Raw genomic sequence first — 25,828 nt, 5'->3', positions numbered from 1 at the left:
TAATTCAGAAAACACACAGCAGGGGATGCCGGCGCCGCACCGCGCCGCAGCGTTGACATTTTTGAGTCTCTTTCGGTGAAAGTGCGACAAGAACGAACACGTACCGAAGGGCAGACAGCCCAGAAAAGTGGTCTTGCTCTGGCAATTGCTTTGCTCTCCCTTCCTCTCTCCCTCACTCTCTCTCTCTGCCTCGCTTTAACTCAATTTAAAATTGTTTCTAACGCGCAGAAATGCAAATGTAAATGTGTTTTTGCTGTCAAATGGAATGGAAACTCAAATTAGATTGGCCGCTCGAGATACATATTAACGAAAACGAAAATAGAAAAGCTGCATTACTCGTATAATTAATGAAATACAACAACATTATACAAGTATGTTAATTATTTTCGCTTGCTCAGCTGAATGACCAGACCCTCGTAGGGTGCCAGAGCGATGGCCTCGGGACTGAGACGCTCGCCCGCACGATGCTCGGAGTCGACACCAGCGACGAGGACATGCAGCCGATTGGGCAAATCGATAAAATCACTAATGTCCACCTGCTCCGTCTGGTTCTTCACGTTGATGATGGTCAGAAGAGTGTTTTGGCCCTTGATCTCACTGCAAATGAATGATTATGGCTAGAGAACTGTCAGGGACTCTGTCTTCGCTTACCGCTTGAAAGCAAACACCCTACGATTCACCACCTCAGGTATGAAGGCTCCGTTCTTCAGGGCCGACAGCTGTCTCAGTTTCAGGAGCGACTGGTAGACCTTGTAGTGACTGCGCTGGGCCTGCTGCTGGTTGCGGAGATTCAGCTCCTTGTAGTTGGGATGGACGGGCAGCCAAGTGGCGCTGGCATTGGAGAATCCGGCATTGGCCTCGTCGCTCCACTGCATGGGCGTGCGCTCAGGGTCGCGGGAGATCCACTTGTAGTTGTCGATGCCAGCCTCACAGGCGGGTTGGTCCACAGTTTCCTCCCAGCTAATGTCACGGTAGTCGATCATGCCCAATTCTTCGCCCTAGAGGTAGAGAGACTCGCCTTTAAAAGAGATCTCCTTGGACAGATAGACGCACTCACATTGTAGGTCACACCGATGCCAGGCAGCGTCATCATCAGCATATTCATGGCATCCACGGACTGGGCACCAAAACGCGAGGCCACACGGGGATTATCGTGATTGCCCATCACCCAATTGGCCACGTGTCCACGGGGCATGTAGATCAGCCATCGCTCGATGAAGAAGACAAAGTCCGCCGCCAAGGAGTTGGCATTCAGTTCGGTTATGAAGTCAAAGTTGAAGGGAAACTGTGGTCCCTGAACGCCCTGCGCATCCTCGTAGTAATCCATCAGCTTCGTCAGGGGGGCGTAGCCCTCGGTCATCATAATCCTCAGAGGACCCTCATTTATGGCCGAGTAGTTGTCGAGGAGCTGTCGCCAGTGCTGCAGGAGGCCATAGCCCTCGTCTTGGTTCTTCGTGTAGATGTGATCGAGGTAGTCGTACGAATTGGGATCGCTGGTGGTGCCGCTCAGGGGCTCGTCCCGCTGCTGTATGTCCTCGTAGATGTAGATGATGGCATCGATGCGGAACCCAGCGACTCCTTTGTTCAGCCAAAACTGCAGAGTGTCGTCCATGGCCTGGACCACGGCCGGATTGCGGTAGTTCAGATCGGGCTGGGCGTAGGTGAACTGACGCAGGTAGTACTGTTCCCTCTCGTCGTTCCACTCCCACGCAGAGCCGGAGAAGACAGATCGCCAGTTGTTGGGCGGCACGCGAGTGCCGTTCTCCAGGAGAGTACCGTTCTCCCAGACGTAGAAGTCCTCGTAGCCATCCTCCCTGGCGATCGACTTGGCGAACCAGGGATGCTTGTCGGAGCTGTGGTTGGGCACAAAGTCGAGGATGACCTTGATGCCCAGCTCGTTGGCCTTCGCTATCAGTGCATCGAAGTCGTCCAGGGTTCCGTACTCCGGGTGAATGTTCGTGTAGTTGGAAATGTCATAGCCAAAGTCCACCATGGGCGATTCGAAGATGGGACTCATCCAGATGGCCGTGATGCCCGTCTCCTTCAGGTACTCCAGCCTTGAGGTGACGCCTGGCAGATCGCCAATGCCATCGCCATCGTTGTCCTGGAAGGATCTCGGATAGATCTGGTAGAACACCTCGTTCTTCCACCAATTGTTCTTCTCCTCCAACGCCTTTTGCTCCTTCTTCGACGGTCCTCCCTGCACGAAGCACACAACTAGACCCACACTCACCGCTAGGGCAATTATCTTCCCAAAACCCATCTTCAATTGCTGTAACTTCAGTTGACAACTGAGTTGTCTCTGGGCTTCCCGTTTCACAGCTCTTTTATACCTTTCGGCCGGCCACTCAATTCCGGTTCTGTTTATTTGGCTAAGCACGGCGATCGCCTCTCAAATATTGAGACAACTGTCGGGCATTGTCAGGTATTTGTACTGTTCGTGAAGGGAATATTACTCCATTTACTCTCCGCGTAACCATATAACATTTGAACTTGTTTGTTCATCGAAACTTCTCCACTTCCCCCTCCCACGGGAGAAAATGTGTCAGCTTCAAAATGAAAATAAAGGGAGAGCAGATGGAGTGGTAATACCAGTATTGGAGGATGTTGAAGGATCACAGATGGTGATTGGAAGCTAATTTTGGATTCATTTTGGGTTAGAGATAAAGTAGAAGCCAATAAAGAGATGATAGAGTCTAGAGATAGAAAAATGGAAGTTAGAATTACATATAGAAGCATTAAAATTTGAGATAGAAGTAGAGTGGCACCAAGCGGAAGCTTCCATCCCTAACGAAGGGCGCTGCTGCATGACGCGCGACACGTTTGATATTTGGTTAGAAATAAGAATAGAAGTTGTACTGGAAGATTTAAGGGGAAATATGAATCACACTGAAGTGAAATATATATTAAAATTCGTATAAATAATTACAACGAGTAAGAGATAGGGATTTCAACTTCTAACCATGAACAAATTTTAATTATGTTAATTAGAAAGAGTTCACTAAAAGCCTGCTCCGCCATGGCAACACACCGTAAATTGAGCCATAAGTTATTAGCTCCGTTTCCCAATTTCAAAACCGCTTTTCAGAACAAATCCCAAAGCTTGTATTTCCGCCAAGCCCAGACCCAAGCCCACCTCCAACCATCAGCTCATTTATCACGCTGCAATTTCGCTTTCCAAACCGCGAACTTCCGTTGCGTGACCAGGATGTCCAAATGGAACCGTTCCGCATCTCCTATCCCCCCTCCAGTGTCCCAGCTCCCAGCCCTACCGCCATATTTCGAATGGAAGATGAAGGCTGCTGCTGCTGCTGCTGCTGGCAGCTTAATTAAAACATGTTGCCAACATCAAAACAAACCAGTAAGCAAATGGCTGTGATGCCATTGTTAAGCAGCCACATCCACGTGCGGAAATGTTTGCCTCTAGATCCTGTGAGAGTGCTCCTCTGGCCGTAATATTGGCGGAAAATGGTGCACAAATATGTGCAGAAATCTTCACATGAACCGTGGAAAACTTGGCATAATTCAGCTACTTTCGCCGCTCGACATGAAAAGGGTTTGACGTGGGCGTGTCTCGAGTCTTTCCTATATACATATTGGGATTCCTTTTCCGGGCCAAATCAAAGCCAAGAAAATTTGCTATAATTTCGAGGGCCCCACCCCCGCACCGTCGCTGGGGAAAACTTCAACGAAATTGGTGTTGTCCGGGGATTGGGGAGGAATACCTGACTAATCCTGCGCCTGTCGACCGTCTGTCTCGCAGAACTGTGCCAACTCACTCACCTGTCCCGGGTGGTATCCCCCACCGTTGCTGCCCCACTTTTTTGGGGCACCGGCGGTGGCACCTGTCTGTCCCTGTCTGCCTGTCTGTGGGCTTGTCGGTCGGGATGGTAGGACATCAGGGTTTACCTTTCATGTCGCGACTCTGATTGAATTGCTTTCGCTTTCGCGTCTCCTCCGCAATGGAGGAAGGAGCTTCAGCCTTTTGTGTCAGGATATTTTTTGGAATGGGCCGCAAATTCTTTTCGGAGCACTTTTCAATTTGACTTCTGACTCCCCGAGCACGAATAAATAAATACACACAGCCTACATTTTTTATTATGTAAATATTTAATCATATCAAAGTTTTTCGGGGGCACGGGAGACACCCAGCCTGGCATATTAAAAATCAGTCTCCGTCTAATCCCCGGTACCCCCAGATATTTACGAATTTAACACACGCGCCTAAACATATGCTACGGGTTTCGGAGTCCGTCCGCCCACCCCCCATTTCTCCCACTTATTTTCTCCCATATTTTCCCTCTTTTTCCAAGGGGTTTCTGTCCATTGACAACCCTTGAGCTTCAACAAATTTGAATTGGGCGGCGTGTTCTCTCTTCTCTTTTTGGTTTTTTTGGGACTTGCTGTTTGATGTTGTCAATACGTTTACGCTTATCAAATACTTGTTATCACAAATCGATTGCAACAACAACAGCAGCAGCAGCATGCTGTCGTTTTTTAGAGGTATGTAAATTTCCATATATCTCTAAGATAACAGTACTCGTATTTTTATTCGTTTTTAGCCCCCTATTTCACCTTTACTATCGCTTTTATTTTTATGGTTTTTGGGGGCAGGTCCTAGAGGCAAAATTATCTGCTTTCAATCTGTTGGATAGGCCCCAAATTCGTGTTGCCTTCTGCGGTTTTCGGTTTATATTCAAGTAAACAAACAAAGTATTCGAAACAACATTACGGCGATTATCTCCAGGAATACGCGACAGACATAGAGTGTCTCTTAGGCCTGGTCTATAATGATGTGCCAGCGAATTATTTGGAGAGGTACCAGATTAAATATTTTGCAGAAGGCATCAAGAATGTGGATACACGTTGCGCTAAAGAAAGATGATGCAAAGAGAAACATTCGATGAAGCTGTTGGCATGCTAAGACATTGGGATTATTTACCAAGAATTATTAACGATAGGATCGTAGTGGCTTCAACGAAAAGGTACAGGAAAAGGCGACAGTACAGCATTGGAAATAAAATGTGACATATTTCAAAATGGAATAATGGTGGACGAAATTCGATTAATTTAATAGAGGCCGCATCAAATTGGTGCTTTTTGCGACAGAGATTTGGTTGTTCATCCTTTAAAATCCATACCACAAAACTACAGAAAAATTGGGACGTACCCATAACCATTTTTTGGTTGCTTTGCTCTGCCTGGCAGAGATTATACGTGATTTTATGGAGCATATCCATATCCCGATTCCAGGGTTCCATATACCAGGGTCTGGGTATGCCCGTGCCCTGGAGCGTCTACTTGCTGGCCAGGGAACCTTATTCGGATGCACAATTAGGCGATCCAAGATATTGTTATTTCAATTGTTTCAAAAAAGAAAACAAAAAGTTAGTTAGCAAACAGATATCTCTTTTCCTATAAACTCCAAGCTGTTCTTGCTCCTTGCCACTCTGTCGCTCTGTTTTCATTTGTCACTCTGTCATCAGTCTGTTTAAAACAATGCTCTGCACACACTTTAATTAGAAAGATGACACCTGTGCTGTGCTGGCTGACAAATCATGATAAAATCCCCATTTCAGCTAATTCGCTATGACTGCTGCTGTCTGCTGGCAGATAAGACCCCGTTCAACCCGCTCGGAGTTATCTTTTTAATAACATTCCGGCTAGCCGAATTCCGTACAGCTGACAGCAGCTTCCCGTCATAAAGCGAACGGTAGTTCTATGCTCCTGGGCCTCATAAAGGAATACTCTGTTATGGGTCTTGTGATTGTTCCTGTTTGCGGCTTCCTGTTTGTGGCAGTGGCATTGTTTGCACCCGATTTTGACGTTTGCGGCGGCACCGCAATACGTGAGTATTGAAATTCAATTAGTCAAGCCGCTCCGCACAGAGTTAATAAATCACATCGCAGGCAATCAGAAAATCAGAGGCAAATGGCTGCTGGCAAACGATTAATTATGCATAAATTTGATTGATGTGCGTGCGTCGAATGCTCAAAGCGACAGAGCCCCCAGAGAGAGAGAGTGTTCCCCTCAGAGTCTCATTCAGAGAGTGCCAATGAAATCGCACTGAGGTCATGTCGCCGATCCGTTTGATTGACTGAGAGGTGGTGACGCACACGTCAAAGTGGCTTTTAATTAGCATTGAATGGCGCTATTTGCATACTTATATAATATTGGTTCCGATGCGACTCAATGATGAGAACTTGACTGGAATTCAACAAACACAAAAGAGAGCTTTCAAGTGCTTCATTTCAGAGATTCGAATGGGGGATGCACTGTAAGAAATAGTTGGAAACTTGGGACATTTTTTAGGCGTATATTTGTATGTGTTCTTGGCTTTAAATAGTTTCCAAATGCAACAGCATTATAAAGTATTCTCTGACAGAATATTTGAAAGATGATCAGCCCATGTCGTTTAATTCATATAAAAAACATTGAAATTGTGAAAGTGAAAGCAATCAAAACATATTTCAGTAAACATAGAATATATATTCATTATTTCCAGGGGTCCTTTATCTCACAGCACTTATTTAAATTGGGAAAATTGTCCTCAATGTCTGTCTCGCTCTAGAGAGAGCATCTCTTTGGGTTCTCCACTAACAAGGCCCCTCCTTCCTGATATTCAAGTTGCGGCCCAGCTTCTTGTAGTCGCGTTGTGTGCACTCGAACTCGCAGCGATTCTTGTAGGTGACCCCGTTGGAGCCGCACACCTCCGTCTTCACCGTCTTGAGGTCGCACGGACAAAAGCTGGCCGCCGCCGGAGCCAGACACATGGAGGCCAGCACCAGGACGAGGATGGATATCAAAGCAAAGTACTTCATCTTGTGTGTTGGGTTCTGTTCTCTCCTTCCTGGCCAAATGTTGCTGAATTTGTGAGAAGCAGGTTGCCGTTTGCCGTATCGCGTCGAGCGTTCAACCAAGACTGACGCTCGGTTTTGGGTTTTGAGTGCAGGCCGTGTTGCCCGAGTGTATGCGTAAGTTTTTGCTAATTAGTCAAACAAGCTGCTGATTATTTTGCTCACACAAAGAGCCTCTTATCGCCCTGCCGCCCCCCTTCCCACACACACTTGGGTTGAAAGAAAACAGCAGTACACACATTGTATGTGTACTCGCTCTGTGGGGTTGTGTCAAGGAAGAGCGATTTATGTGCGGGTCGGATGAGAGGTTGACTCTTAAACTTCAGCCACTTGTAGTGTATAAATGCTAGAGATCTTAACAAATAGCATGCCCCATAAACGGAAGTTCTAATTGGAGGAAAAACACCTCATTTCACATGGTTTCGGTACTTGTTTACACCACAAACCATATATACGTAATTCTGAGAAAAACTTTTCACAGGAAATGCCAGACATAAATTTTTACTCGAATAAAATCGAGCATTCATGCATGTGCTGTATGTTTACTATTATTTACTAAATATTGCAATTGTTTAATTAACTTTTCAATCAATGGAAACATTTTATGTGCTCTACGATCGTTTCTGTTTGTGGTCGAGTTTCTTTTCACTGGATTTAGGAAACCAAGGTCCCATATGTCGTACCTGGAGGTACATATGTACGTCCCCCATCATCCTGCGCTGATCTCACTCGAAATGGCAGGTATTTTGGGTCCGGGTTCTCCTCCATGAGATTGCAGCTCCATGAAAGCCATCGAATTTGTGTGAATTCCATGCGGAGGTGTTTTATTTCTTATCCCCTGGCTTGTTTCTGTGTTTCGTTTGCATGGGTCTTTCGAGCCTCCAACAATTTACAGGGCTGACAGTTCAGGGCGCCAGTCCCCAGGAAAAACCACAGCACGAGCAGCAGCAACAGACCCAGAGGTATACCTCTCATGGTGGCTCCAAATCGAGAACTATGTATATAAACCTCCAGAGGAGCTCTTAGGGGAATTTCCCCAGGGGCATATATTTATCGCTCGGCTCGTTCGCTGGCTTGAAGCTAAATTAATTGAAAATGAAATTGGAATTAAATGGAAATGGAAATTGCAATTGAAAGGCACACATAAGCTTGACAATGCGAGTGCGGTGTGGTGCGGTGTGGAGCGGCGTGTAAATGGCCTGACAAAAAATTCAGGCTGTCCATTAATTAAATTAGGAGCTCAATAAAAAAGAAGAAAAAATATACATACCACTGTGAATATTTTCAAATTACATTACATTTGCCGCCCACACTTCAAGGGTTAAACTTTGATCGTTGATAAAAGAGCGAAAGATATCCATAAAGAGAGGGAGAGAGAGACAGAAACAGACAGAGAGAGAAAGAAAGAGAGTCGTATTAAGATAGTGGGAGGCAGAAAAAGAGAGCCAGCCAAAGAGAGACCCAAAGCTGCCAGCCCGGTAGCGTAAAAGCTTAAAGAGAGCAAGCGAAAGCTTTATGAAAGCTCTTTTCGACTTTAAACAAATGCGCCTTTAGTTCTCTGATAAAGCAAATAATTATATACAAAATAAACAAACAAGAACAAACCCATAAATTATTCAATTCATTTGAAGTGAATACATTAAAGACACAAAGTACTCGGAACGGCTTTGTTTTGTTTGCTCACAGATATTCCAGAACGAATCAGCTTTTCTGCCTTATGGAGAGCCCAAACAGAACCGATAAGATAAGCATTCGATGCAAGTCGATCCAGACCCAAATCAAAACCAAAACCAAAGCTCTCAATGAAAGCATTTTCGGCAGGCCAGGCACTATCAAAAGTGTCTACCAAGTGGATTAACCTCAACGAAAGCCAAGACGAACACAATAATATAATGAACCATCGTGAACGAGATATGGAAATCCTACGCACTGGTTCATGTTAAACCAAGAAAGAAAGCCTTCCTTAATATATAACAATGAATAAAAAGAGGGAGCCCGAACCCCAGACGAGGGCTGGACTGGTGATATTTGCGAATCAGTTGATCCGAGGATCAAGTTCTCTGATAAATCCAATAATTATATACAAAATGAACAAACCCGAACAAACCCATAAACTATTGAATTCATTTGTTGTGAATACATTAAAGACTCAAAGTACTCGGAACTGTTCTGTTTTGTTTGCTCACAGATATTCCAGAGCGAATCAGCTTTTCTGCCTTATAGAGAACCCAAACAGAACCGATAAGATAGGCATTCAATGAAGCCCGATCCCAAAATTCTATGAAAGCTCTCTATGAACGCATTTTCAGCAGGCCAGGCAGTATCGAAAGAGTGTAGCAAGTGGACTAACCTCAACGAAAGGCGACACAAAATTACATCATAATGAAATTCCTGTGCATTCTGGTGGCCCTGTGCCTCCTCCTGGCCCTGGCCATAGCACCCATTCAGGCGGACGACGACTTATCCGCAGAAAAGGACGGCCAGACACTGCGCAAGTTCTGTCCCTGTCCCAGGAACTACGATCCCGTGTGTGCCTCCAATATGGTGACATATCCCAATCGCTGCGAATACGATTGTGTGCGTCGGGAGGCGGAGCGTCGGGGACGCAATCTGGGATTCCTACGCTCTGGTCAATGCTAATCCAAGAAAGGAAACCCTCCAGAGTGCAGCTTAATATATAACAATCAGAAATAAAAGATGTTCTGTTCATACGTGTACCAAGTGTTTTGTGTATTAATCATCAATGTGAAATATATATTACACACAGAAATATAGAAATCAGCTTATCAGCAAGAGCATTTGGCATTGCAATTGATAGCAGTCTCGCCTTATCGCACGAATGAATCGTAAATAACGGCACATAAATCAGGCGGAGCGGGAGCCCGAGGCGAGGGCTGGACTGGACTGGCGATATGTGCCAATCATTAGCTCCGAGGATCAAGTGGATCAACGTGGAAGATACCTGTAGATAGCTGCTTCCTCCTCAAGTCTAATCTATGAATACCATGATTCACCTAAACAATTTGATTAAAATTAGATTGGTCTGGAATAAATGGAAACTGTCTGAGATAACGAAATTGCAGATATTTGCAAAGCTTGCAAAATAAACGTGATAAAAAGAATATACTATAAAAGTTGTATTATCTTGTTGGAATTTGAAACCGGGACAGGTACAATCTATACAGAGTGCAAGATCTCGATGGGCTGTATCTTTAACCCTCTGCGGCGGACTTAGTTAATTCTCTTTGTAGTTAGATCTAGAGCTCTCTAAATCTCTGAGACAAATGTTCACCCACTTTCAGTTTCATTTCATCAGTTCGCATGGTCTGCCATCCCTGGTCTAACTTTTTAGTTATCGTCTGGGACTTAGTTGTGCCAACATTTGTCCAAATAGCGGTTGAATCCAATCCAACACCGCATCGCAGCTAACCAATTGGGTCAACAAGAGAGGCCACAATGGAAAAAACTCTCAAACTCATGTACAAACGTCACATTAGACACGTATTTATTTTTTGTTGTATCATAAATCGGTTATGGTTATGTCATTATTGAGTGCTCAGCATCTTCCCTCTTTGATGAGCGTGATGCTGCGGCCCTGACGGGAGGCCTTGGTGGCCTGGCACTCCAGGTCGCACTTGTTGCTGTAGGTCCTGGAGTCCGAGCCGCAGACGGGCTCAAAGTTGCGGGGACACGGGCAGAAGTCCGCCTCCTGGGCCACGGTGAGCGACAGCAGGGCGAACAGGCAGAGGGCGATCAGAGCAAAGAAACGCATGGCTGATTGTATGATTTGTGTTTTTTTTGTTGTTTAGTGTTTAGAACGCTTCCACTCGACTGGTTAGACAAGACTGGGGCTTTGCCCGCCCGATTGGCAGTCATTTATAGATAACCCGAGCCCCCGAGCAAACGTAACCCGCGCCACACAACTTCACAATACTGTGTTTTCCCCTGTCTCTCTCACAGAGAGAGAGAGATAGAGTGAGAGCTCGCTGCTCTGCGAGGTGTCAATAATTATTCAAGGCATTTAAACCTCAACAGAACTCTTTGTGTACTTGTTGAAGTTGTTTTTCTGTGGAAAACTGATTGAGCAAACTCTAGTTTTCTTTTTAAGCGGGGACTTTATTCCGCAGCACGTGGCGCGTGTCCATCATTACAAATAAAATATATTAATATGAAAATGTATTTGTTTTGCCTCTGGTTTGGTTGTAGCTCGCCAGCTGTTGGCCTTGGCAACTGGCAGGAAAAAAAAACACTGCCCTAGCTTGTCCTAATAAAAGTCTTTCAACGCATAAAAAGCAATTTCAATCTAATCTTCCAGTGCGAGCGAGGGCAGAATTAGAGGAGAATCAAAGGAGAGGATAAAACGCGTACAGGATGAAGCATAAAAAGAGCCTTAAGGAGAAGAGAAAGTATTTTCATTTTCTTAGTTTGATTAGAGATTTGTTGATGCTCTTTGTTTGGAGAAATGGAAAAGATCTATATAAGAAAACATATATTTTTGAATTTTTATATTTTTAAAAAAAGATAGAGGAACACAATGATTGCCTGTAGAAAATATAAGTAGGTACCACCTCGTCTGTATTTCATAAAGGAAAAAATCCTTTTTCCCACTCAATTTAATTCCTATTTTGTAAAAAAGGTATACCCACAATTTTAGGGAAATATTAATATATGAAAGGATCGCCAGAACCTATATAAATTATCCAAAACCACATCTTTTTTTGATTTAAGAAATTGCAATGGAGGTTTATTCAATTCATGTACGGAAAAGGTTGTAGTTAAAGCGATTAAATATTCAGTAAACTGTTCCCATATTAAAGTCTTTTTCTCCTACACAAAGCCGCAACATGCCTTTGCTTACCCTTTTGGCCCGAAAAACAAAACACAAACACACACAAAAATACACTTTGGCTAAGCCCCACAGCCATAGAAAAGTAGGGATTTCCACAGCAGTGAGACACGACAAAGGGATTTGGGATTGGGTCTCACATGGAGAGATACATATGTATAACTATATATATCTCTGATTGCTATTCAGAGACCTGTTGTTGGAGCAGACAAGCCATCAACAAAATCCCCCGTACTAAAGTCGTTTTTGCATATCCCTTTTCAGTGGCCAGCACGCCGGAGAGTTTGCCCAGCAAGCGAGACGAGGCCAATAGTGCCAATAGCAGCAACAGCAGCGGTGTTGGTGGTGGTGGTGCGGCGTCAGGAGGTGCCGTTTGTGGAGCAGCGAGCGGTGCAGCGAGTGGTGGAGCTGGTGCAGGAACAACAACGCCGGGCCACGAAGCCGCCGGCAGTCCCACAGTCTCCGAGCTCGGTGGCATCGGCCCGAATGCGACAATAAATGGTCAAGTGGCAAGTAAGTAGAGCTCATGGCATTTTCTATTTTTTTCGCATTTTGCATATTTCATCCGGTCGGGGACATCGGGAGGTCGCTTAGTCGCTTGGCCGCTTGGTCGCATTATAATTTCTACTTCATGCAGCTGACAGGAGACCGCATAATCCATCTTGCACCAGCTGTCGCGCTGTAGTTGGGGCTTGGACCATGAAAATCTCAGGATTTGAAGGGGAATTCATTTGGGTCGAGTATAGAACAGGACTGGCTTAAATCTGATTATAGAAATTTGTAGAGAAAGTACAAATCTTCTTAATTAGACACGGAATTTCCTCATATATGTTTTTGGTACAGTGAACCACAAGACGTTCAGGCAGCTGTTACTAAATCGCCTAAGAATTTCGATAAAGGAAGTAAGACAGATATTTCTTAATAAATTATGTACCGATACTGCTTGATAGATCATCAATAGCTCGATAACTTATCGATGGATACCTGTTAAAATATGAACACAGATAACAGAAATTGTGATAGCGAACAAATATAATAATTATATCTCATTTGAGTCAGTAATTGCGTTGATTTACATCCAAAAAGTTCATGGAGTTCACACAGCTTGTACAGACTGATGAGTCGATAAATGATGATGAATCGATGACGCATAAAAAGATAGCAGATATAATCGTTTTTGTGTGATAACTCAATTCAGATACCGAATCATATCTATGTACATACTATCATTTGGTAATTTGCTAAACTTTGAGATAATACTTAAACCTCAATTGATATTTGACGTAATTCCATAAGCCATTTGATTCTCCAATTGAGATCAATCAATACGTAATGCCCTACAAAATAGTAGACCAAATTGGACACTTCCCACTAGATAAGAAAACATAGATCATCTAGAGTCGCAGCACTGTCTTAAAGACCCAAAAGACAAACACTTTTAAAATGAAAAATAACCACATTTAATGGTCCACAGTTTCCATTACGCCTCTCACCTGGCTTAAACCACCTGGCGTGGCTTGTCGTGGCTTGCCGTGACGTGGCGTGTGTTGTGTTTTCTCCGGCTGAAAGGCGAAGCCCCAGTCATTTTCCTTCCAACTTTGTGCGGTAAAATGAAGCGTTGAACGCCATTAAAGCCGTGAAGAGTCGCCAGTAAAAGCAACATAAAACATTTCATCCCAAAACTTGAGTCGATAAAGAGCCAGCCAGTATCTAGCAGTTAAGGAAAAGGAATCTGGGGTGTAACATAAATTTAAGTGCAGCATAAAGCGGATTTTATGGCTGCCCCTTCACCCCGAGGACTGGAGCACCCGACCTGCACTGTCAAAATAAATGGAATGCAGTTAACGTACCCCAAGCCAAGCCAAGGCAAGCCAAGCCAAGACACTCGGTCCCTCGTTTAAGGCAGGGATTGGTGGATTGCTGGATTGCTGGATTGCTGGATTGGAGGCGACTAGGGACCACACACACAGATAGATTGCCAGAGGAGCTGGCGAATCACTCGAGCGCCTTGTGTGTGTGCTCCTCAGTTCTTGACAAACACACACCCGGAGATAAATCCTTTGCCATTTTTCGACACACTCCTGGGCGCAAGGCCTTCCCCAACTTAAGGGAAAAGTAGGAGATGATGCCACTCAGGCATCCATGGAGAAGGAGAAGGAGAAGGCGTTTTGTTCGCTGCTCGTTAAGCATTTTTCCCTCACTTGGGGTTAAAATAAATAAGCAACTGTATGCTACAATGCCCCTTAAATGATGGGAATAAATTATTGATTTCTTGTCGATTGCATGCGAAAGATTTTTCGAGCCCAAAAGCCAAAGGATTGAGAGCGGCTCGGCACAGTGGAAGCCAGAAGAGAATAAGAGAAACCCCTAGCATTTCCTAGGGATTTTCCGATGGTTGGGTCTTTCAACCACTGTGCCTCCGGTGCCTCCAGTGCCTTGAGTCGTCTGTTGTATGCTTCGTTAGATCCCAGTAGGAGCCGTCTGTGCCTTAATCAATGTGTCAATAGGGAGAACAAAAACATAACTAAATCAACGGCAGGCAACTAAATCAGTTTCTGAACAACTCTTTCTTTCTTTCGACTTTTTGCAGGACACGGCTCATTGACCATTATTCGACGCACGAACAGCCGAAATTTCTCGCAAATAGACGCTGCACAGCTCACCTCGCCCTCGACCTCGACGACGGCCTCCGGCAGCATCAGCTTCGCCCAGGCACCGCTCAGTGAACCACTTGCAGAGCGTCTCAGCTCCAGGCACCAGGCACAGTCCGGGGCCAACGGATCAGCCCGCTCCTCCTCCTCCAACGAGCAGGGGGGCAGCAGTCAATTGCCAGTCGCCGCCGCCGCAGCCGCAGCCGCAGCCGCAGCCACCAGCAAAATGCAGCCCTCGTCGCCGAACGCGTCAAACTATCTGCCCGAGAATGTGCCGGTCTCGTCGGCCAATCCGTCAACAACCGATATAAACGCCGGTCGCGACTCCTTGGAATATTTCACTAATCAATCGCTCAATCCCACCGCCCATACCTCGATGTCACGGGAGAATGACAATCCGCAGTCGCACCATTCGTACGAGAACGCTTCGAATCTATCGTTCGGGGCGATACAATGGGAAACCGAAAGCCTTCCGCCAGTCGATACGCCAGATGCCCTTAACAAAGCGGCTGGGAGGTGAGTTTTTTCGCTATTTAAAGTGTATATCCTCCTTTGAGAATCAACACTAACTCGATCTTTTCATCCCCAAAACAGAATACGTAGTCTTCTCCGCCGCATGGATCACGAGACCGTTGCCTACGAGGACATGCAGCGCAATCTGCATTATGCGGCTCGTGTGCTCGAAGCGGTCTTCATAGACGAATCAAGGTAGGTAAAGCCCACCCATGCACCCCTCTATGCACCCCATAAATTCCGAAAAATTTCTTTGGCGGGCATTTTGTCATCTGGATAATTGATCTACCGGACCTTTTTGCTTCAGCTTCCTACGGCTTCTTTGGGGCTCAACAAATTCGGTTTAGGCTTTGTAATGTATTTCGATTCGAGTAGGTTCTAGTTTCAAAATTAACGGAATTGCACTCAAGGCAAGCTTATCCTACCCCCCCAAATAACAACAACCATCCAATCCATCTATCATCTATTCATTTCTAACCCAAAATGACCTCCGATGGCGTTTTCCCCCTTATGATTACTTTAGAATTACATAATTTGTTTCTATATGCATACATATATCTGAATACTTTTTCTTTTTATATCCGTTTCCGTTTCGATAACTGTTACTCTCTCTGTGTGTGTGTGTGTGTGTTGTACTACATATACTCCTCATATATTGAGCAGAAGCCCCACAACAGGTAAAACAAAGTTGGGGCAGATTGCGTCTTCATCCGTTGAGAACGAAGAGTAAGTTTTCCCATAGACACAATCTAGTCGCTTTGGTTTTTGTCGTTAACTTTGTTGATTTTTAACTCTAACATCTCTCTTCTACAACTCGTAATAAATAATAAATATACGTACCCAACGCGTGCCTCACATCAAACATCAAACCAGAACCAACCAGAACCCCAAATACCCACAATATCTACTACAACTATTCATACATACAAATCTTTCTTCCTAACTTTTTCAAACTCTATTAACTATTTTCTATCCTCATACTTTGTAGTGCTCTCTTCTGTTCATGTGTCTCGAGATGCCTTGCTCTGCCAGTATCAAAACAAAAGACTAGCCCATTATCATCTATCTATCTACATATATTCGATATTCTGTCTATCTATCTGTCATCCCACTATCATTCATTTACAGAGAATCCCTAGCCTAGCCTTCTAGCCTAACGTAACCGTAAAAACTCTGTGTATTTATCTGGTACGAGTACGAGTATCCTCAGGATATCCCGATCACACAATCCCCTAATGAAACGCAGCACCGTATTATTGAAGAACTACTGTCTATAACCTCACATCCTCCTGTCTGCTCTCCGAATATTCTCTCGCTCTCCCTTTATCTCTCTCTCTCTCGATGTCCTCCTTTTCTCTCGGTGTATCTGCCATTTATTTATGGAATTTAAGATGGAATTCTGTGTGTTTTTTGGATCGACTTCTTCTATTTCTGCTCTAACTTCGCCTTTCAAAAGCTTCATCTGCTCTGGGTGTTGGATATTTTTGAAGGGTTTTGATTTTTGACGGGAAAGGAACTGCAAAACGATTTGGGATCCCCCTGTATTACACCTATCCCATTATATTTAAACTCAGTTTCGAAACAAAGATTCCCAATAGCTTTGCATTCCCATTCCTATCTCTAGCCCCAACCGCAATATTCCCTGCTCCATCCATATACAATCAGTGCATTTTAATTATTTAACACACATTCAATTAAATCCCCCGAACCTCTACAGACCCCAAAATGTCATCTGCATATGTATGGAATACGCGAGGTATCCATTGTATCCGGTTGATGTTCTACGTGAATTATTTACATTTTGTTAACCCAAACCGCTACCACATGACACGATTCTTCGATTTACATAGCCAAGTGAGATGTGTTCGCCAGGGAGGACAGTTGTTCCGCCTTTGGATTGCCCCCAACGGTTGCCCCCTTTTTCAAGTTGTTTTTTTCATTTTTTTGGCAACTACTAGAGATGGACGTGGACTGGAAAAACACTGACAAACCAATCTGTTCTGTGAAAATTCTTTATGGGAGTATGGATTTATTAGATCGTATCTTCTTTCCGAAACATTCAAGTTTCGAAATTCACGCTTGACGGTTTTTTCCATTTCCCAACACCCAGCCCACGCCCATCTCTAGTACGAGTAACTAAAGACAAAGTTTCGACGAGTTGAAAAGTCTGACCAACTTTATCTGTTGTTATCAGCTTAGTGAGACCTGTGGCTTCTTCTTCAGCTTCTGTTTTGGGGAGTGGGACTAATCCAAATAATCCAAAAAAGAAAACTAAAACTAAAAGCTTTACCAAAAACTCTCAACTGATGTACTATTTATATTTTTTCTTTCTATTGCCAAACATATATAAAAAATGAAAATCATAAAAACTAAATACAAATTCACACATACCCATAATCTATCTGAATACAAATGCAATTGCCAAATGCAACAACAACAACGTGTCTCGTTTCTAACATTATTGTCGCCTGTACCGGTTCGCTATTTACTCACTGCCAACTGCTGTGCGAAAAACACTCGACCGCCCTGCACTTGACTCGCTGTCACCCACTCGCTGAACCAGCAGCGAGTCGGCCAGGCAGCGTTGCAACGGAAACTGCAAGAACCTCAACTGCAGCCAACACAGCCACAGCCGTGACCAGGCGGACTCGACGGTATCCGGCGGGGAGCAGCAGCAGGATAACAACAACTCCAACAGCAGCTGCTGCCTGCAGAAGAGGTCAGAGGAAGAGGAGGCCCAGCCGGGAGGCACAAAAACTGTGGCAGCTGACAATCAGGCCAGCATAGAGAGTCGCACCAAAGGCGTGTCTATGGCCCCACAGACTCACAGCGGGCCCACGGGTCCGCCACCGACAGCGACTGTGACACCTGGCGGCGCCGAAGAGACGCTGACAAAAACAGTGCCAGCACTCGAAACCGTGACAGAATCTGCTCTGGAAGAGCACTCCATGGAAACGATGACAAAACCTGCAGCGACAGATACAAGTGCTCCACCTCCTCCGGCTGTTACCAGCAACACGACGGCGACGGCGACGTCGACGACGACGACGGCAACCAGTGGCAGCTCCACTGGGGAGGCGGTTGCGGCTGAAAGTGTTTCCAGCAGTAGCAGTTGCAGTAATAAAGCGACCGTGCACCGACAAAGACGCCTGCGTACACCGGTCTGGGCGAGATCTATGTCGACGAATAAAACGTACTTGAAAAATGGTTTCTTCTAATCTAACAACAAATTAGCCTTACCGTTAATTGTATGCTTTTTCCGTTTAACCCTTACGTTTCGTTGTCGATTTGTTCTATGATTTACCTTGCGTTAACCAACACTGCTCCAAAATGACTTATCCTCTCTCTCTATCTCTCTCTCAACTCTGTCACTATCTCTTTCTCTGTCTACTGACCTTTGTCGCGACTTTCTACTTTCTAAAAATATCCCATATATAAATGCTGTAATCCACTGTCTAGCCTCTGTCCCTCCCAAATATTTTGCTCGCTTCTACTCTGTAAATATGTTTATATTTTTAAACCCCCAAATCCACTTGTTTCTTACTCCCAAAAATCCTGGCTCTCTACGTATTTGTAAATGTATTGTCGCTGTGACTTTGTACAAAGTAAAGGCCTATAGATAATTTTTCTATGTATGTACATAAATGTAAATGTTTTTTCCACACATGAATTCATGGCATGTTCTTGTCCAGTTTGTCCTCTTTGTTTTCGTTGTTTTCCCTTCTTAAAAATAGCTTGAGCATGTGTTTGTCATGTAAGCGTTTAAATTTTCAAATCCGCCCGCCACGCGCGCCGATCGATTTGTGTGTGGTCGACCGCCTATCGAAAAGTGTGACCACACGCCTTGATCGATAGCTGAGTATTTTCGCGATCTCCAGCTGCGGCCACATTGTTGCCGCCAAAAGTGCCCGAACAGATATTTTTTTTTGCATTTTTTAAAAACATTTTAAGTAGACTAAAATCAATTGTTAATTGCATCGGACGGCCTGCCCCGCACAACCGACAAGTGTGCGAACGTGTCGAGTATCGAAAATGAGCAGTGATAAAGTGAAAAACGGCAACGAGCATGACTCCGACGACTCATGTGGCGTAAGTACAAACCAAACACAGAAAAAGAAGAAGAAATGACAAACGATGGATCTTGCAAAAGTGAAAATGAAAATTAATAGCATGTGGCTGGCAGGATGAGTCGGCCAGTTTTACCACAAACAGCACCACATCGCAAAGCAAATCGCCGACGTCCAGCACGCGGAGCAAGCGCCGGGGGCGACGCTCCACCAAATCGAAGCCAAAAACCGTAGCCGCCTACAAATACGAGTAAGTGTGGAGCAAACACAAAAGAGGAACCAATACCAATACAGTAAGCCCCGCCACATTGTCTACTTCAAGCACACATGCGAAGGAGAACCATGGAGCCAGCATTTTCGGCGTGGCCTTCAACACCCTGCTGGGCAAAGACGAGCCCCAAATGTTTGCCACAGCGGGCAGCAATCGGTGTACAGTGTACGAGTGCCCCAGGAAGGGCGGATTGCAGCTAGTGCACTGCTATGCCGATCCAGACGTGAGTGGGCTGGACAGAGTCCTAGACAACAGATGTACAATTACTGATTACTGACCGATCTCTTGTTGCATTGTTTCGCAGCCCGATGAAGTATTCTACACCTGCGCCTGGTCATATGATCTAAAGAGCTCTGCTCCGCTCCTAGCTGCTGCCGGCTATCGGGGCGTCGTTCGCGTGATAGACATTGAGCAGAACGAGGCTGTTGGCAACTACGTAGGCCACGGCCAGGCCATCAACGAGCTCAAGTTCCATCCGCATAAGCTGCAACTGTTGCTCTCCGGCAGCAAGGATCACGCCATACGGCTGTGGAACATACAAACCCACGTCTGCATTGCCATCTTCGGCGGAGTGGAAGCCCATCGCGATGAAGTGCTCTCGATAGACTTCAACATGAAGGGCGATCGCATCGTTTCCAGTGGGATGGATCACTCCCTGAAGCTGTGGTGCCTCGACAGCCCGGACTTTCAGCACAAAGTCGAGCTATCGAACACATTCAGCCAGGAGAAGTCGACAATGCCGTTTCCAACAGTGACCAGGCATTTCCCCGACTTTTCCACGCGCGACATCCATCGAAACTATGTGGACTGCGTTCAGTGGTTCGGCAACTTTGTGCTGTCAAAATCCTGCGAGAACGCCATCATCTGCTGGAAGCCGGGACAGCTGCACCAATCCTTTGAGCAGGTCAAGCCCAACGACTCATCGTGCACCCTCATCGCCACGTTCAGCTACGACGAGTGTGAGATTTGGTTTGTGCGCTTCGGCTTCAATCCCTGGCACAAAGTCATCGCCTTGGGCAACCAGCATGGCAAGGTTTACGTATGGGAACTGGATCCCAGCGATCCGGAAGGAGCACACATGACGACGCTGCACAACCAGCGCAGTGTGTCCACGGTGCGGCAGATAGCCTTCTCCAGAGACGCCAGCATCTTGGTCTATGTGTGCGATGATGCCACCGTGTGGCGCTGGAACCGACCTCAGGCGGCGGCCATTTGATTAGCCAAGCCGCATCATTGCCCAACAACCACAACCAAATCTCACGTGGCCAAAACTCACTTACATTTCCTCACTTGTCTAGTTCCTAGATTGTTACAATTAAATCAAATCGAATGAAAGGCCGCTGCATTTTCCCTAGAAATTCAAGCTCAAGCCGGCATTCTGTCGGCATCGTTAAGTTCCCTTCAAGTTGTGCGTCCCCAGTTGGCCATTTCTAATTGTGGCGCAAAGCAAAGCTCCGCATAACAAATGGCTTTCAATTTCTCCGTCATTTATATGCATTGCTGCACCAGGAGAGACTGCTGGCATGCCATTCCCTGCCGTGGTTGAAATAAATGCGACGAAATTGAAACTGCCAACGGGAGTGCGCGCGCCAACGTATCGCCGGCATCGCCTCAGCCAGCAATCCCAGCAGCCATAACAGCTCCCAGCAGACTGATTAAGAGAACAAAGTCCCGCAACGATTTGGTATACCCTTGCCGGATGGTTATGGCACACTGACTTTTACTTGCAGAATGATACAATGAAGATTATTGATATTCTTGGGGTACATTTTGGCAGATTTCATTGGTAGTTCATTGAGTGTCTGCCCAAGAGATGTTTTGTTTACAAATATAGAAGTACTTTTGATCCACGCCCATCTCTTTGGGACGCAAAGTATTGAGACCATCAACTCCTTTAATACACATAGATATCCATTCCAAGTGAAGTCGAATAGTACTCCACTCGTTGCAAGGGTATACTCGTACCACATTTCGATTAGCCAAATGTTCCCCGATTTTTCGTAACATTGTTCTTGGCTGATTGGGTTCTGCATCTCCTTTGTTCGACGTTCGTTGACCGCACCGCACCGCACTCCCCCTGACAACTCCGCCTCCTTTCATTCCACTCCATTTGCCTGCTATGAGTAATTAGCTAAAGTTGGCTTGGGGCTTGGGGCTTGCCAGCGGTATTAAGTTGTCAATAGGAGATTCCGAGAACTCCAGGCAACAACCAACCGTCTTGTATGGGGTTTTGGGTTCGGGGTTCGTTCAGCCTTGACACGCAAAGTCGAACGACTACTGTCACCGGGCGGCTCTTGGTCGGGCTAATCCAAAGCCGTTGTTTCTAGTTGGACGAGTGTTTTCCTTTGAGTTCTTCGGTTGCCATGCTGATGCTGGGTAACCAGCGGGCCATATCCTTGGCCATAAATCGCTGGCTGAAATTATAGCTGGCGGGCGTCCTGCCATTGTCTGAAGGAGTACCAGTGGCGGGGCCTCGTCTGCTGCTGTTACTGCTGCTGCATCATGTTTGTCGTTTGTTTGTTTGCTTGCATGTACGCGTACATCAGATGCCAGTCCGCCAATACCGCCACCACATCCTCGTCCTCGTCCACGTCCACGACCACGGTCTGTCCCAGCTCCACGCATGTCCTCCGCTACGCCCGTCGTCACTGTCACATCCATGAGAACGACTACAGCGACTGCAATAAACGACGAATCATTCGCTTGCGGTTTGTCCTTACCATCTCCCTACGCATCCTAGTTGTCATGTTTCACGTTTCATGTTTGTGTGTTCATCGGTGTCGTCTGTGTGATTCTGATTGCTTGTGGTGACCCATTATACCTGGTACTTCTAGGAGAAACACACAAGGGTATATTATTTTTGTGTAGTCTTAAAGTTTTTGCTCCTATCGTCCGTTATATCGTATAGAATACGCTAATGAGAATCCAAGTACCGGGTATCCTCTAGTCGGAGTATCGTCTATACCGTTCGTACTTTTTTTGTGTATCTTGAAGCTTTGTTGTAGCTGTTCATTCCGTTGATGTTTCACTGTCAAAATACGCAATTACCCGCACTCGCAGGATACTTGTTTCACCCACTTGTGCACCACGAAACCCCCACAAAGTACAGTACGAGTGTAGATGATGATTTGCGTCTTCCACTTGCGGTTCTAAAAATTAATCAAGCCAAACGCCTCTGGCAAACTGAGAGCCTCCTCCTCCTGGCTGTCACTCTAATTCGGTTGACACCGAAATTAGTTTAGCATGTCATTTCTGGCAGGGCTCAAAAGTCAGTTAGTCAGTGACAAGTCGAAAGGTCTCGGAAGGTAGGATGCCGGCGACTAAAAGCCCCCTAATCAGGCTTCCGAAAATCCTTCGACTTCTCTCTAAGCTCTTAAAAGGTGGGCGTATGGCACGCCTACTTTCGATTTATGAAGACAAATCGTCAAACAGCAGACCCCCTGTGCACACTACAGTAATCACAAATGAAAGAAAGTCTTGGGGCCACAAAAGTGGAAGCCGGAATGCCACTTTATATGGAATGCCGTCTGGAAATATGTAATGCGTGGGCGGTAAATGACAATGGCTTCCGTTATAGTCATAGGGAGATTAGATATAAATTGTATTTTACTTTAAGAAATATTTATGATAATTTTAGATACATATACGTACATACGTATATAGTAGAATACCAGATATAGGAACATTTGCTAAAATTTAATTAGGATAATATTTATTTTTTTGTAAGTCTCTTCTCGACTAGAACATCCGTTTTGGATAATCTATCCAGAAATACAGAAATACTTTAAGGTTCTATTCACTTACACTAATATATTCTTCTTTGAAGAGCTCTCTTACGTATTAAGTATTATGTAAATATATTCCAATTTACATATCGCACGTCATACACTCGCGTCCCATAAAATCGTCTGGCAATACTCGTACTCTAGGCTTTTCTTATCACTGAACGCATCGCTGACGCAATTTTGGCTTTGTTTAATTATGATAAAAAGCAAATAATAAAACTTCAAAAAAGACAGAAACGCATATTGAAGTCACAATTTCTGTAAAATTTGAGGTAGATATACGATATATTCCCCTGTATCTATAGGCATATGATATGACTGTGAGTGTGAGTGTCGTAATCATGGACGCAGATATCTTTAGTTGAAAATTCACAAATTAAATGCCATTTGCGGCTCCATTCATGCCGATAAGGTTGAAATAAATTTAATGTGTTTCGGTTTTCGGACCCGTCACACACTCGCGCGCGCTGATGATCGGCCACAAGAAAACCGTGCAGAAAATATGTGAAAAGGCTCCAAATAAAATACGAAAAAACAAATTACAAATTATTCAATAAATCACAATTACGAAAAGGGAAACTCTGCAGTTATGATGCAGCCCCAGCGAGGGATAGGCAGAGGGACCGACAAGTAATTGGCGACCGTATCATTAATAGTCATTAACTCTGATTGAACAAGTGGTGTGGACTGTGTGTCAGGTCGCGTTAAGTGATGTATGTGCATTATAATTAATGGTATACCGACCGGCTACTGGCCTGCATGCCAGTACACCTGCAGATCGAAAACCGTAAACCGAAAACCGAAAACCAATTAAAATTGCCAACTATGTACTATATTCAAATGAGTCAGACGTAAACCCCCATCGACTGACTCTCTACAGAAATTGGGTCAGCACTTCTCCCCTGCCCCACTCCGGCCACAAGTTGAAGGTTATTCTATATACCTAGGGTTAACAGTGGCTACGCGTCGGCGTGCACTCATCAATCATCTTTCCGCGAGCACAATGGGAGTGACCCAAAAAGAGAAAGAAAGTAAATAGCCTCGGCTAAGGACCACTCCACAGAATGACCCCAAGGAGACGTCGCAGCGAAGACGAAGACGGACAGCAGCTGATATTACCCAATGCGAAAATCAATAACAAATGATGTTAACTGCCAATTTTTGCCACATAGGCAACTGGGAACTGGGCCCGAGCGAGGGGCTACATTTCGGAAATGTATCCAAAATAGGCGCATCAAATGAAAGGACCTTCGGGCTGTTGTTCTGCTACTATTAGGTATTGTCCTGTCTTCCGCTTTGCTGCTAATACAAAAAGAGAATACGCACTTTAATCGCACAAAGTCGTGGGCGGTCACGGGCGAGGGTTGCTTGAAACATGGAAAGGTTGTAACAGATGGAAAATAGGCGATGGCCTGCAACATTTGTTAGTTAAGGAGATCTGTTTAGGGAGATCTTTGGTTTGTTGTTAGACGGAGATCATCCTTGGCTCTAAAACCATTCGCCCTAGAATCGCTGATTCGAGTGGACCGAACCAAGGGATTACCGCATCCCACCGAATCTCTATCCTTTTCTACTTGTAGACCAGGCTTATCTGTTGATGAAGCATAACTTCTGTTTCCATGCTGGGATTATATGGAATTCTCTTTCTTGTGTGGAAATTCCATTTACTTTTCATTAGCCGCAATTACCACTGGCAGCCCTCGCTGTGGCATTCCCAGCATTCCCGCTTTTCTCTCGGCTTTTGTGTTATACTACACGCTTGTGTCCTTGTGTCCTTGTGTCCTGGTGGCACAGTCACAACAGACCTTCCTTGCCACCGATTCCATAACTATGGGGTCATGGGGCGGGCAGGGGGCAGCGGGCAGCGGGTAGCGGGTCGAGAGCTAATGGGACATGTGAGCCGATTTTGTGTGTGAGTTTTCAAAAAGCCGCCGACAACACAAAATCATTGGCACAAAACAAAGCTGTCAATTTGCCAGCAATTTCCCGTGTGTCGACAATGGCAGCAGAACAGACGACAGCGAACAAGAAGGGGCAAGATTGAACAACGACGACAAAAACGCTTGGGGCACAAGCACAGGAAATTGCACGCATAACTATTAAGTGGCATGCGCCAAGGGGAAATGAACACACCAAGGAGAGGCGGGACGGGGCGGGGTGGGGTGGCGTCCTGGGCAACAACGCATTATCATTGGCCCTTTTATGGGGCGATGGTGGCATCATTTCTGTCTTAGTCCTTGCCATTAAATGACCCTTAAAATCAACCAACACCCACAAAAAGATCAAGGAAAGCATATTTCATCAAAATTGCCAGACGAAAGTTTAAGTTTGTAGCATTTTCCAAAGGAAACTTGAAATCATTCTCATGAATTTTCCACGAAGTTGCTAAAAGTTTTTGACAGCAAATGTTTGACAAATGAAGGACTAAGTGGGCAAAAAGCTATTGACCTGGATATGGTGTTCAGAGGTTTAAATTTAGTTGGTGTTTAATAATTATGACAGATTTAGGAGGCTAAATGGTCCCCTAACAACGTTCAAGCCACTCTCTAATATTGTTCTTTTTACCTCTAATAAATAGAAATATAATTATCGTTGCACTTTTGTGTCTTTATCAGTTCAAATATTCCAACAATTTCAAAGCTGTTCGCTTAAACTGCAACCTGTTGCAGCCTTTTCAAACACTTCTTATCGAGATTAAAGCTCGCGTGATATCCGACTGCATATCATGGGGTAAGTGAGAGGAAAACTCCATGGAATTCTTATAGGAAAATCATGCAAATGTGCCAATAACTGATGCAATTTATTTAACAAACGCCACAACACGCAATTCGCCGCACG

The 25,828-nt window shown here is 45.1% G+C and overlaps 6 protein-coding genes across 14 annotated transcripts in view; 3 read left to right on the top strand and 3 right to left on the bottom strand.

The window, feature by feature from the left end:
* Pde1c (Phosphodiesterase 1c) overlaps window positions 1-25,828 on the top strand; it is an 84,726-nt gene that overhangs the window by 51,720 nt on the left and 7,178 nt on the right. For 3 of the 9 annotated variants that reach the window (XM_015180849.2, XM_015180850.2, XM_015180854.2), the window contains exons 2-6: window positions 11,968-12,216; window positions 14,294-14,870; window positions 14,949-15,062; window positions 15,531-15,593; window positions 17,431-18,060. In XM_015180849.2, coding sequence (XP_015036335.2) covers window positions 11,968-12,216; window positions 14,294-14,870; window positions 14,949-15,062; window positions 15,531-15,593; window positions 17,431-18,060 — 1,633 coding nt within the window. The remainder of the gene's footprint in view (window positions 1-11,967; window positions 12,217-14,293; window positions 14,871-14,948; window positions 15,063-15,530; window positions 15,594-17,430; window positions 18,061-25,828) is intronic. The other 6 variants (XM_015180852.2, XM_015180846.2, XM_015180853.2 and 3 more) reach the window with 5 other exon arrangements.
* Mal-B1 (Maltase B1) lies at window positions 322-2,308 on the bottom strand. The gene is made up of 3 exons (XM_001356929.4): window positions 1,058-2,308; window positions 652-998; window positions 322-597 (listed from the first exon to the last, which is right to left on the bottom strand). The coding sequence occupies exons 1-3, from the start codon at window positions 2,261-2,263 to the stop codon at window positions 381-383; spliced, it is 1,770 nt and encodes a 589-aa protein (XP_001356965.3). The 5' UTR covers window positions 2,264-2,308; the 3' UTR covers window positions 322-380.
* Window positions 6,368-6,936, bottom strand: LOC4817557 (uncharacterized). The gene has a single exon (XM_001356928.4). The coding sequence runs from the start codon at window positions 6,819-6,821 to the stop codon at window positions 6,597-6,599; it is 225 nt and encodes a 74-aa protein (XP_001356964.1). The 5' UTR covers window positions 6,822-6,936; the 3' UTR covers window positions 6,368-6,596.
* On the top strand, window positions 9,151-9,643 carry LOC4817556 (serine protease inhibitor Kazal-type 1). The gene has a single exon (XM_001356927.4). It carries the CDS (start codon window positions 9,240-9,242, stop codon window positions 9,495-9,497), a length of 258 nt encoding a protein of 85 aa, XP_001356963.1. The 5' UTR covers window positions 9,151-9,239; the 3' UTR covers window positions 9,498-9,643.
* Window positions 10,333-10,714, bottom strand: LOC4817555 (ovomucoid-like). The gene has a single exon (XM_001356926.4). The coding sequence runs from the start codon at window positions 10,627-10,629 to the stop codon at window positions 10,414-10,416; it is 216 nt and encodes a 71-aa protein (XP_001356962.1). The 5' UTR covers window positions 10,630-10,714; the 3' UTR covers window positions 10,333-10,413.
* On the top strand, window positions 18,718-20,540 carry esc (extra sexcombs). The gene is made up of 4 exons (XM_001356924.4): window positions 18,718-18,956; window positions 19,051-19,184; window positions 19,257-19,428; window positions 19,510-20,540. Exons 1-4 carry the CDS (start codon window positions 18,900-18,902, stop codon window positions 20,419-20,421), a joined length of 1,275 nt encoding a protein of 424 aa, XP_001356960.1. The 5' UTR covers window positions 18,718-18,899; the 3' UTR covers window positions 20,422-20,540.

Source organism: Drosophila pseudoobscura, chromosome 4 (genome assembly GCF_009870125.1).
Source record: "Drosophila pseudoobscura strain MV-25-SWS-2005 chromosome 4, UCI_Dpse_MV25, whole genome shotgun sequence".
NCBI lineage: Eukaryota > Metazoa > Arthropoda > Insecta > Diptera > Drosophilidae > Drosophila > Drosophila pseudoobscura.
Note: the sequence above shows the minus strand (reverse complement) of the source record. Positions and strands in the feature narration are given on the sequence as shown.

Excerpts from the sequence above, each read along its gene's own strand:
- Mal-B1 (XM_001356929.4), bottom strand. The coding sequence starts at position 2,263 with ATGGGTTTTGGGAAGATAATTGCCCTAGCGGTGAGTGTGGGTCTAGTT. Across the intron at positions 999-1,057 it reads GCATCGGTGTGACCTACAAT|GGCGAAGAATTGGGCATGAT; the intron begins GTGAGTGCGTCT and ends CTCTACCTCTAG. Across the intron at positions 598-651 it reads AGGGTGTTTGCTTTCAAGCG|TGAGATCAAGGGCCAAAACA; the intron begins GTAAGCGAAGAC and ends ATTCATTTGCAG.
- LOC4817557 (XM_001356928.4), bottom strand. The coding sequence starts at position 6,821 with ATGAAGTACTTTGCTTTGATATCCATCCTCGTCCTGGTGCTGGCCTCC.
- LOC4817556 (XM_001356927.4), top strand. The coding sequence starts at position 9,240 with ATGAAATTCCTGTGCATTCTGGTGGCCCTGTGCCTCCTCCTGGCCCTG.
- LOC4817555 (XM_001356926.4), bottom strand. The coding sequence starts at position 10,629 with ATGCGTTTCTTTGCTCTGATCGCCCTCTGCCTGTTCGCCCTGCTGTCG.
- esc (XM_001356924.4), top strand. The coding sequence starts at position 18,900 with ATGAGCAGTGATAAAGTGAAAAACGGCAACGAGCATGACTCCGACGAC. Across the intron at positions 18,957-19,050 it reads ACTCCGACGACTCATGTGGC|GATGAGTCGGCCAGTTTTAC; the intron begins GTAAGTACAAAC and ends TGTGGCTGGCAG. Across the intron at positions 19,185-19,256 it reads GTAGCCGCCTACAAATACGA|CACACATGCGAAGGAGAACC; the intron begins GTAAGTGTGGAG and ends GTCTACTTCAAG.